This window comes from Symsagittifera roscoffensis, chromosome 6 (assembly GCF_963678635.1).
Source record: "Symsagittifera roscoffensis chromosome 6, txSymRosc1.1, whole genome shotgun sequence".
Taxonomy (NCBI): domain Eukaryota; kingdom Metazoa; phylum Xenacoelomorpha; order Acoela; family Convolutidae; genus Symsagittifera; species Symsagittifera roscoffensis.
Genome location: NC_087067.1, coordinates 49,233,373 through 49,246,213, shown reverse-complemented (window position 1 = coordinate 49,246,213; position 12,841 = coordinate 49,233,373). Strand labels below are relative to the sequence as shown.

The following is a 12,841-nucleotide window of genomic DNA, read 5'->3' as shown; positions in this document are numbered from 1 at the left end:
TAAATTTTGTTTAAAGCTGGAAGTCGGTAACGTTTATCATGACTTTTACACTTTCGCTGTCCATGGAATTTGCATTCAAGGTAATGAACTGAACTTCAGATAAAATCACAATTCAGACTTTGATTAAATTTGAGAAATTTGAGCCTGAACCAAACTTATGACTTTTCCTGAAAAAAAAATCATCACAACCTATGTAAGTGTCCAGAGGCTGATTTAGGTGGAATACCTTTTCCTTCAGATATTTTACCCCCTTATCAACCAAATGGTCATCGGCGCCAATAGAAAAAGAACAAAACTGAAAGAAAAAAAACGAACAGAAAATAGTTTATCGAAGTTTTTCAAGAACCTCGAAAAAATGCATATTAAAAAAGATCGTATCTCCTAAGCTGTTAAAACATGGAGCTTCAGATTTTACCCTGTTAAACGTAAGCCTAAAACAAAAGTTAATAATACCAATAAATTTCCTTATTTAACAGAAAAATTACTGCTTACATTTTGCAGGATCTCGAATTGAGAGATAACTTCAATTCATTCATTTTTATTATTCATGTATTATTATACTGAAAAGCAAAGAGTAGTTTGTATTCGGATGTGGTTTTATTTTTTTTGTTTTCCGCGCAAAATCAGGTATTACAAACAATTATCTGAAAGGTTTGAGTCAAATAACATTATGAACATTTTCAGTCGTGATTCGAACATTAAAAATTTTGAAAAAAAAAATTTCCAGAAAAACTAGTTTGAAATTTTTGATTTTTGGTCTAATTTCGAGCTAAAAAGGTGAGGCTAAGCAGAGTTACAAAAGTTAATTATGCTTATTTTTAAGCAGTGAAAACTTAGTTTTACTTGAATAAACTTAGTTCTTTAGCGCCAATTTTTGATTCAAAAACTTATTTCAAAACCTTTCTAAAAAACAATTTTTTAACGATTTTTCATTTTTCTACAAAAGCTGTTTTCCAATTGGCCTATTTTACTATGAACGTCAAGTATGATCAAGTGCTATTTTTTTTAGTCAGACTTTTTATCAAACCACGCAGAAAAACGACACTATTTTGAAAAAAAATTTGAAGTATTTTTTTAACGGTTAGGGTCAGAAATTTCTGTGCTACTTAATCAGTAAACGGCTATCCTTGTTTCATGGTTGTCCTCAAAATAAAAAGCATTGTTTTCTCTGATATACAAACACTTGCTCAACGTGTCTACCTATAGATAAATCTTCATTCGTATCTACAAAATTAGAGGGCTACAGATCTTCTTAGTTTTAACTCAGAAACCGAAAAAAACATAGGAGGGTGGAAGCATTCAACTGCATCTTTTAAACAGAAGAGCGGAAGGAACAGTCGTTTCGTTCATGTTGAATTTTCAAGAAACTTCAATTTCGGACAATGATAGCCGGTTACAGTGCAAGTAGCACAGAATGTTCTGACCATAATATAGAAAAAAAAATTTTTTTTCTTAAAATTAGTGTCGTTTTTTGTTCTGGGTGGTGTGATAAATGGATCAGAATGAATAACTAGAACTTAGAAATATTCGACAGTCATAGTAAATAGGCATAGTAGAATACAACAAAATATCAAAAAAATTCAAATTAGATTTTTTTGAATTTTTTGTAGTGTTTTTTGAATTTATTTTTTGATTTTTGTTTTATTCCCAAATGGTGCTAAAAACTCCGAAAACAACTTTAAATGGGTAAAAAAGTATTTTCACGCCCTAAATTAAGCAAAAATAAGCTGTAAACCTGCTCGCTCGCATTATTCGCTCAAAATTAGACTAAAAACCAAAAATTTTGAAACTGTTTTTCTCAATACTGAAATCATTTATCGTAAAATTTTGCACGGACGGAAGGGCTTTAATATAATATATCAGTCAACCCATTCCCATAATTATTTGAGGTATCTGATTTTGCGTGGAAAATAAAAAAGAAAAAAAAAACTAAAACACCCTAATACCCTTCAAATATTCAAAGCCCCATTGTTTGATATCGACGAATATTGGGATAGTATTTCAGAAATCTGCCAATATGTTTCTTTCTTTCTATCGAATATTCCGATTTTATTATTTTCAAGTCAATTTAAATCTTACTGCCACTTTTCAAAAGTGGCAGTAAGATTAATATTTATCACCAAATGGCTAAACGACTATTTATGCTATTTGGGAAATTTACAAATATTATGCAATTAGGAAAATATTTTGAAAGTTATGCCATTTGGGAATTATGCTATTTGAGACATAATCCGTTTAAGCATTATTTATTTCTGCCAGCAAAAATAAATAGGCAACTTTTTTTGCGCCGAGAACTCTAGAAATTAAATTCCTTATCCGCAACCAAAAGTTATTCACGTTAATTCCACTTTTGTTAATGCACAGTGTTGTTTGCTTCGTATTTAGCAAATTAACTTTTCTTCAGCTTAAAACAAATCAGGAGTCGAACCGCAAAAAAATCTAACTAGAACAAATTTGACGGCGTTTTTCTGAAAGCAAAAAAGAACAACCACAAGACCTAAATATGCTTTAAATCACGTCGCTCATTAACACTTAAAAAGGGGCCCAAAATGGCATGCTAGCAGCATATATTAAGGCATCAATTGAGGCAATTTAATTAAACGGGTTTTGTGTATAGCTCCAGCTGTTTAAATACCGGAAAACATTAATCTGTGGCATCTCGTTCCGTGATGAAAAACCAAATGCGAAGTACTTCCCTCCTCCTTCCTCAAGAAGGGTCAAACATAACTAGCATGGCCCGGTATTAGAAAAACTTAGCAACTACTTATTTAGAAACAATTATCTATAATATCTGAAATTGTAACTATCTATTCAGTCAACAGAAATAAATTTATAGATCAGTAATTGGGTGGAAAAATATCAGTTTTATGCGCTTGCAACCACTATCACTAGTTGCTTGCTCAAGGAAAACGGACCCATTAGAATCAGATTCCAACGGAAAGAAGCTTAAAGTTTTCAACAATCAAAATCCAGCGGTACAGGTTTTGCTATCTTTATCCATTCGCTTTCAGACTTAAACAGCTGAACAATTCAACTTTTATTTTGGAGCGGTTAATTAGCTTCTGAATTTCATTGATTCAATGCCATTTGACGTTCTGACTCCAGAATCGACTAATCCCACGACTGATAGGTTCCGGGCGGTGGCGCCGGTTTCTTTCCAAACCCGTGACCTCTTCCTCTTCCTTTTGACCTTCCCATTTTGGCTTGAGGGTTATGACTCATAGTAGACGCCGCCGATTGGACACTGAAGCTACTCTGTGCGTCATCATCATCCTCGAAGATAGTGTTATGCAGCGATTGAGGCGCTGCTCGATTCACGCGTTGACCAGGTTGTATTTGTGACGCCTGAGATGTCGTAAAACTTGAAGAGGAGGCATTAGAACGAGTTGCGAAACTTCTGCTTCTACCTGAAGGTTTCCACGCATCCTGGCCATTGTCACTATTGATTGAATTTGACACAGCACTTGACATGTCATCGTCGCCGTCAAAAACCATCGCTGATGAAGGTGTGTTTGGATAGTTGAAATTCGGTCGAGACGCTGTACTTGAATAGTTACTAACACTAGGTGCAACACGGGCTTGGTACTGGTTATGTTGCCGGCTCGGATTAGCTGCATGCCATGGATCTCCGTTTCCAGTATCACCAGACAAGTTCATTCCATGGACCCCTGTCACGACAGACGAAGTTGCTCCCGAACTCCAATTCGAAGTGAAATCAGATCCAGTCTGTCTATATTTGAAATCAACTGTTGTTCCAACTGCCGATTGACATTCGTCTTGTTTGTTCAAATGTTTTGAAAAGGATTCCATTACTGGCACTGGGAAGTTTTTACCAGTTATTGGAATGTCAAAGTGACCTTCTTTCTTAAGAGCACTTGTGGTCATAAAGCAAAGTTTTCGAGCATTGGCCTGGGCACATACGGAGGCTTCTGCATCTGAATGATACTCGCACATCATTCCGGGAAGGTGTTCAAACTCGAGACTCTTAGCCTCGTTTTCACAATAGGCTATCATTTTTTCCATACTCATATCAGTTCGCAGATTAGAATTATTAAGCATCGCGAGCAACGCTTCGTCAAAACTGTAAACTTCAAAACGAAAAGCGTTGCCAGGGTTATCTTGTGTCGTATTCAGATACGATTCTCGTAGAAACTCATTTAAAGTATAGTTCACCTTGTTCACGCTTGATAAACTTGTGATCACTGGAACTACAGCTTTACACGGAGTGTGAATATCTTCAATTTTCACACTGTTGTTCACGTGATTCTGAATTGCTTTGAACACTTCGTGATATTTTGACGATGGAACCGCATCCTGGTAGAACTCTGGAATCTGATGTTTCTCTTGGTGGTCCATAAATTGGGCACGATACCCCAGCCAGATTTTTCCAGGATCCACGAACTCATGATAGCTAGATATGATTCCCTTTCGCATCGACCAGATATTTAGAGCTATTTCGGACGGCAAAAAGTCTTCTCGATTGGGCATTTGCTCGTTGATAAGAGCAACAACATCACCGATGATGAAATGATCGTGTTCAACTTGTGCTGAAATGAAAACAGAAGTGCACATACAAAATATGCGTGCAACATCAACGCACAGACAGCTGGAGAAGCGTTAAGGAACCCAGAGAAACTGCCCTAACAAAGGAAACAAGAAAACTTCAAATGTTTTTATCAACTTTGAAAATTGATAGAACAAGTTTTGTCAACTTGAAGCTTACTAAATTTCAAGATTCTTTTATGACTGCCATTTTTTGTTAAAACACACAAAATTTGCGAAAGCTGGATCAATAGATAATTTCTTCATACCGCACAGAAATGTAAACATTTGAAGAGAGAAAAGAGGCTGCACACGTCTTTTAAATAACTTTGATAAATTGAATTTCAAGAAAAAATCAAAGGGGGAACTGGAAAAGAGCCCACTTCTCAAACGAGAAGTTAAGCTGATTTTTGCGCACCGATTCCCTTTTCTCAATCAGGTTCCATCGCTTTAATTAACAAAAATGATGAAAAATTGGAATCACGCCGACATTGATGGACTCGAGAATTGTTTCACAGAAAAAGCATTAAGGCGAAATAACCGAAGGAATAACAAATTCTGGCTCTTGTCCACTTTCTCCGCCATATTTGAATTTCAAGTTGTAAAAACTATTTTAACTTTGTCATATTGTAATGAAATTTTGCACGGCGAGCAAATCAACAATTGTGAACAGATGAGCAAATCAACAATTGTGAACAGATGAGCAAATCAACAATTGTGAACAGATGAGCAAATCAACAATTGTGAACAGATGAGCAAATCAACAATTGTGAACAGATGAGCAAATCAACAATTGTGAACAGATGAGCAAATCAACAATTGTGAACAGATGAGCAAATCAACAATTGTGAACAGATGAGCAAATCAACAATTGTGAACAGATGAGCAAATCAACAATTGTGAACAGATGAGCAAATCAACAATTGTGAACAGATGAGCAAATCAACAATTGTGAACAGATGAGCAAATCAACAATTGTGAACAGATGAGCAAATCAACAATTGTGAACAGATGAGCAAATCAACAATTGTGAACAGATGAGCAAATCAACAATTGTGAACAGATGAGCAAATCAACAATTGTGAACAGATGAGCAAATCAACAATTGTGAACAGATGAGCAAATCAACAATTGTGAACAGATGAGCAAATCAACAATTGTGAACAGATGAGCAAATCAACAATTGTGAACAGATGAGCAAATCAACAATTGTGAACAGATGAGCAAATCAACAATTGTGAACAGATGAGCAAATCAACAATTGTGAACAGATGAGCAAATCAACAATTGTGAACAGATGAGCAAATCAACAATTGTGAACAGATGAGCAAATCAACAATTGTGAACAGATGAGCAAATCAACAATTGTGAACAGATGAGCAAATCAACAATTGTGAACAGATGAGCAAATCAACAATTGTGAACAGATGAGCAAATCAACAATTGTGAACAGATGAGCAAATCAACAATTGTGAACAGATGAGCAAATCAACAATTGTGAACAGATGAGCAAATCAACAATTGTGAACAGATGAGCAAATCAACAATTGTGAACAGATGAGCAAATCAACAATTGTGAACAGATGAGCAAATCAACAATTGTGAACAGATGAGCAAATCAACAATTGTGAACAGATGAGCAAATCAACAATTGTGAACAGATGAGCAAATCAACAATTGTGAACAGATGAGCAAATCAACAATTGTGAACAGATGAGCAAATCAACAATTGTGAACAGATGAGCAAATCAACAATTGTGAACAGATGAGCAAATCAACAATTGTGAACAGATGAGCAAATCAACAATTGTGAACAGATGAGCAAATCAACAATTGTGAACAGATTCGGTCTTAATATTTTACATCGTAAATTCACGCATTTAGCCGTTATAAGATGCAATACAATTATGAAATTGGAAAAATTGAAACGTGGGAGGGGGGCGGAGTGGATAAGTGTTTTTAATTTTATACAGCCCAATTTGAAGACCTTAAATTAATGCACCTTTCATCAAGTACTGATTGAACGCTACAGCCCGTGTTTCCAGCTCTGCTCTTCTGGATTCCACTGGATTTGGCAGCTGGTTGGCGTTTGGGACTGGAGCCCTACCCACTTCGTCTGCGCTTCTTCCTCCAGCCTTCTGAGCTAGCCAGAGCTGCTTCACTTCTGATACCTGAAAGACTTTTTATTGTAGCTTACCATCAACACATCCCCTTCACTCTAATAGTAAAACCACAGTAGTATAGCGCAACAAGAGGTCAAGCCTGTTTTCGGAGAAAGGTCAACCTGTCAAGGTCGCGTGACTATGTTACTCAATTAGCCTAATCTTTTTTTTTCTCGGGGGTCGTAATAAATATCTTATCAGATTAATTTTTTCACTTGAGTTGATTTTTAGGGGTATATGACCGGAATCATTGGGGACAATTTCGTCAATTGTTATTAAAGAGGATAACTTTATGAAATCGCTGAGGGGGAATAAAATATTATCAGATAACTTTTTTTCACTTGAAGTAATTTATCTCAAAGATATCAGAAAAAAAATTATTAAAATAAAAAATTCCCACTTTTGAGAAAAAGATATCAGAAAACATGTATATATAAAAAACAAAAAATTCTCAAATAATTTTTTTTGAAGTATCAGAAAAAATATATGAAAAAAACAGAAAATTCCAAAATTTGAGAAAAAGATATCAGATTATATATAAATAAAAACCAGAATAATCCAAAACCTGAAAATTTTTTGAAAGACATCAGAAAAAATTATAAAAAAAAAACTGAAAATTCCAAATAAATCCATTTTAAAATATCAGAAAAAAGTCTATGTAAAACCAAGAAAAGTTCAAAATTTGAGAAACAATTTTAGCTCCTACTAAAATTTTCATCCCTTCTAACCTTATCTTTTACATCCTGTTTAATCCTTTGTTTTCCCCCAGGATATAATTTGTCAGAAGACTTTAATCTTTGTAATAAAAAATTATATACCCTTTATTCCAAAATTTGAGAAGAGGATATCAGAAAACATATATAGATAAAAAAAAAAGAAAATTCTCAAACAATTTTTTTGAAGTTATCAAAAAAATAGATGTAAAAAATAGAAAATTCCAAAATTTGAGCAAAAGATATCAGAAAACATCTTTATCTAAAAAAAAACAAAACTCTCAAAAATTTCTTTCTGAGGTATCAGAAAAAAAAATATGTAAAAAACAAAAAATTCCAAAACTTGAGAAAAAGATATCAGATTATATATATATAAAAAACCACAACAATCCGAAACCTGAAAAGTCTTTTAAAAGACATCAGAAAAAATTATATAAAAAAACTGAAAATTTCAAAATAATTCCATTTTAAGATATCAGAAAAAAGTCTATGTAAAACCCGGAAAATTTGAGAAAAAGATTTTAAGCTCCTACTAAAATTTTCATCACTTCTAAGCTTAACTTTTACATCCGTTTAATCCTTTGTTTTCCCCAGGATATAATTTGTCAGAAGACTTTTATCTTTGTAATAACAAATTATATGCTCTTTATTCCAAAATTTGAGAAAAAGATATCAGAAAACATGTATAGATAAAAAAAAACAAAGTTCCAAAATATTTTTTTGAGTTGTCAGAAAAAAAAACATGTTAAAAACGGAAAATTCCAAGATTTGAGAGAAAGATATCAGATTATAAATAAATAAAAACCTGAAAAATCCGAAACTTGAATTTTATTTGAAGTCATCAGAAAAAAAAATTTATTAAAAAAGAAAAATCCCACTTTTGAGAAAAAGATATCAGAAAACATGTTTTCATAAAAAACAGAAAATTCTCAAATAATTTTTATTCAAGTATCAGAAAAATATATATCTAAAAAACCGAAATTTCCAAGATTTGAGAAAAATATATCAGATTATATATAATTAAAATACCAGAATAATCCAAAACCTGAGAATTTTATTTCAAGACATCAGAAAGAATTATATAAAAAACTAAAAATTCCAAAATAATTCCATTTAAGATATCAGGAAAAAGTCTATGTAAAACACAGAAAATTTCAAAATTTGAGAAGAAGGTTTTCAGCTCCTACTAATATTTTCATCCCTTTTAACCTTTTCTTTTACATCATGTTTAATCCTTTCTTTTTCCCAGTATATAAATTGTCAGATGACTTTTATCTTTGTATTGAAAAATTATATGCTATTTATTCCAAAATTTGAGAAAAAGATAACAGAAAACATCTTTATCTAAAAAAAAAAACAGAAAACTCTCAAATAATTTTTTTTGAGGTATCAGAAAAAAATACATGTAAAAAACAGAAAATTCCAAGATTTGAGAAAAAGATATCAGATTACATATAATTAAAAAACCAGAATAATCCAGAACGTGAGAATTTTAATTAAAGACATCAGAAAAAATTATATAAAAAACTAAAAATTCTAAAATAATTCCATTTTAAGATATCAGGAAAAAGTCTATGTAAAACCCAGAAAATTTCAAATTTGAGAAGAAGGTTTTCAGCTTCTAATAATATTTTCATCCCTTTTAACCTTTTCTTTTACATCCTGCTTAATCCTTTCTTTTTTCCAGCATATAATTTGTCAGAAGACTTTTATCTTTGTAATAAAAAATTATATGCTCTTTATTCCAAAATTTGAGAAAAAGACATCAGACACATGTGTAGATAAAAAACAGAAAGTTCTCAAATAATTTTTTTTGAGTTATCAGAAAAAAACATGTAAAAAACAGAAAATTCCAAGATTTGAGAGAAAGATATAAGATTATATATAAAAAAAACCAGAAAAATCCGAAATTTGAGACTTTTTTTTAAGGACATCAGAAAAAATTATATTAAAACTAAAAATCCAAAAAAATCCATTTAAAATATCAGAATTTGAGGTATCAGAAAAAAATATATGTAAAAAACAGAAAATTCCAAGTTTTGAGAAATGATATCAGATTATATATATATATACAAAAAACCAGAATAATCCGTAACCTGAGAATTTTTTTAAAAGACATCAGAAAAAATTATAAAAAAAACTGAAAATTCCAAATAAATCCATTTTAAAGTATCAGAAAAAAGTCTATGTAAAACCAAGAAAAGTTCAAAATTGGAGAAAAAAAATTTAGCTCCTACTAAAATTTTCATCCCTTCTAACCTTATCTTTTACATCCTGTTTAATCCTTTGTTTTTCCCCCGGGATATAATTTGTCAGGAGACTTTTATCTTTGTAATAAAAACTTATATGCTCTTTATTCCAAAATTTGAGAAAAAGATATCAGAAAACAAATATAGATAAAAAACAGAAAGTTCTCAAATCATTTTTTTGAGTTATCAGAAAAAATATATGAAAAAAACAGAAAATTCCAAAATTTGAGAAAAAGATATCAGATTATATATAAATAAAAACCAGAATAATCCAAAACCTGAAAATTTTTTGAAAGACATCAGAAAAAATTATAAAAAAAACTGAAAATTCCAAATAAATCCATTTTAAAGTATCAGAAAAAAGTCTATGTAAAACCAAGAAAAGTTCAAAATTGGAGAAAAAAAATTTAGCTCCTAAAATTTTCATCCCTTCTAACCTTATCTTTTACATCCTGTTTAATCCTTTGTTTTTCCCCCGGGATATAATTTGTCAGGAGACTTTTATCTTTGTAATAAAAACTTATATGCTCTTTATTCCAAAATTTGAGAAAAAGATATCAGAAAACAAATATAGATAAAAAACAGAAAGTTCTCAAATCATTTTTTTGAGTTATCAGGAAAGAAATTATGAAAAAACAGAAAATTCTAAGATCTGAGAAAAAGATATCAGATTATAAATAAATAGAAACCAGAAAAATCGGAAGCTTGAGAATTTCATTTGAAACATCAGAAAAAAATTATTTAAAAAAAATTCCAAGGTTTGAGAAAAAGATATCAGATTATATATAAATAAAAAACCAGAATAACCCAAAACCTAAGAATTTTATTTAAAGACATCAGAACGAATTATATAAAAAACTAAAATTCCAAAATAACTCCATTTTAAAATATCAGGAAAAGTCTATGCAAAACCCAGAAAATTTCAAAATTTGAGAAGGTTTTCAGCTCCTACTAAAATTTTCATCCCTTTTAACCTTTTCTTTTACATCATGTTTAATCCTTTCTTTTTCCCAGTATATAAATTGTCAGAATACTTTTATCTTTGTATTAAAAAATTATATGCTATTTATTCCAAATTTTAAGAAAAAGATAACAGAAAACATCTTTATCTAAAAAAAAAAACAGAAAACTCTCAAATAATTTTTTTGAGGTATCAGAAAAAAATAATATGTAAACAACAAAAAATTCCAAGATTTGAGAAAAAGATATCAGATTATATTAATTTTATATAAAAACCAGAATAATCCAAAACCTGAGAGTTTTTTGAAAGACATTAGAAAAAATTATATAAAAAACTGAAAATTCCAAATAAATCCATTTTAAAATATCAGAAAAAAGTCTATGTAAAACCAAGAAAAGTTCAAAATTTGAGAAAAAATTTTAGCTCCTACTAAAATTTTCATCCCTTCTAACCTTATCTTATACATCCGGTTAAACCCTTTTTTTCCCAGGATACAATTTGTCAGAAGACTTTTATCTTTGTTATTAAAAATTATATGCTCTTTATTCCAAAAATTGAGAAAAAATTATCAGAAAACATGTTTAGATAAAAAAAACAGAAAGTTCTCAAATCATTTTTTTGGAGTTATCAGAAAAAAAAACATGAAAAAAACAAGAAAATTTCCAAGATTTCAGAAAAGATATCAGATTATAAATAAATAAAATCCAGAAAAATCCGAACTTGAGAATTTTATTCAAAGACATCAGAGAAAATTATATTAAAAATGAAAATTCCAAAAAATTTCAAAACTTGAGAAAAGATTTTTAGCTCCTACTAAAATTTTCATCTCTTCTAACCTTATCTTTTACATCCTGTTTAATCCTTTGTTTTTCCCCCAGGATATAATTTTTCAGAAGACTTTTATCTTTGTAATTAAAATTTATCTGCTCTTTATTCAAAATTTGAGAAAAATATATCAGAAAACATGTATAGATAAAAAAACAGAAAGTTCTCAAATAAGTTTTTTTGAGTTATCAGGAAAAATTATGAAAAAAACAGAAAATTTCAAGATTTCAGAAAAAGATATCAGATTATAAATAAATAAAAACTAGAAAAATCCGAAACTTGAGAATTTTATTCTAGGACATCAGAAAAAAATATATTAAAACTGAAAACTCCAAAAAAATTCCAATTAAAGATATCAGAAAAAAGTCTATGTAAAACCCAGAAAATTTCAAAATTTGAGAAAGAGATCAGAAAAAAACAAAAAATCCTATATTGAATTGATACAAAAATAAAATTGTTAGAAGAACAAAATTTACACGAAATATTACTCTATTAAATGGTAGAAAAATGACATAGCGAAAAAGAATACAATTTTGCTTTCTGAACAATATCTTGAAAAACTAATTTCGAAATAGAGAAAAAATAAAAAACAATTCCAAAAATCGACACTAAGATGTATCTTATTTTCGTCATAAAAAATATTGTTGAAAGATTTCTTCAACAAAACAAAAAAGATTGAGAAAAATTGATGTTCTCAATTTATCAAAAATCGAATATATGAAACTCGAAAATGAAACCGACAGAAATTGAAAAAACTTAAAAAACGTTTTATATAGAAAATTTCTTTCTTTCTAAAAAATAAGCGTTTGAATTTTTTTACCAAATTGATAAGCAATTATTTTATTAAATCGAAATTTTGAGTGATCGTTGTTGTACTGCTTAATCTTACATACCCTTCAACCCTTTCTTCATCTCGGGATATCAGAAGAAAAATGACAGGACACGATTTTAATCTTTTTGATTTTAAAAATTTGACACTTTGTTTAGTTTTTTCATTGTCCCCAGGGCTATCCTAAGAAAATTGACAGGAGAATTTTTTTTTTCTTTTAAAATAACTTCTGTATGATATTTAATCATCATTGTTTTTGGTGGACTGACTACCTCATGACTATTTGACAGCAAGTTCTTTTTTTTGACAGAGCTTCAGGGGGTAAATTACATCTCTCTCTGTCGAACTGATAAATTGCGTTAGCGATTTTGTATAAGGAAAGAAACTCTGATGGACAGTAAAAATTCTCTTGAAAAAACTATTCCATTCAGTCAATCAAGTATGTTTCATAATTGTAAAATGCTGCCCGTGAAAATGATGTACAAAAATACAAAGAAAAATACCATAGTGTACATTGAAAAAAAGCATAGTTTCCATAGGACCCTCGGGAGATTTTTCTC

The 12,841-nt window shown here is 30.3% G+C and overlaps 2 protein-coding genes across 2 annotated transcripts in view; both read right to left on the bottom strand.

Annotated features, from left to right (window-relative positions):
- The window catches only part of LOC134847823 (etoposide-induced protein 2.4 homolog), a 224,570-nt gene that overhangs the window by 193,457 nt on the left and 18,272 nt on the right, over positions 1-12,841 (bottom strand). The gene's annotated exons all lie outside the window — the stretch shown is intronic.
- The window catches only part of LOC134847690 (protein maelstrom homolog), an 18,623-nt gene continuing 8,560 nt past the window's right edge, over positions 2,779-12,841 (bottom strand). Inside the window, exons 2-3 of the mRNA XM_063864863.1 lie at positions 6,545-6,713; positions 2,779-4,547 (exon numbers count right to left, since the gene is read on the bottom strand). Coding sequence (XP_063720933.1) covers positions 3,112-4,547; positions 6,545-6,713 — 1,605 coding nt within the window. The 3' untranslated portion in view covers positions 2,779-3,111. The remainder of the gene's footprint in view (positions 4,548-6,544; positions 6,714-12,841) is intronic.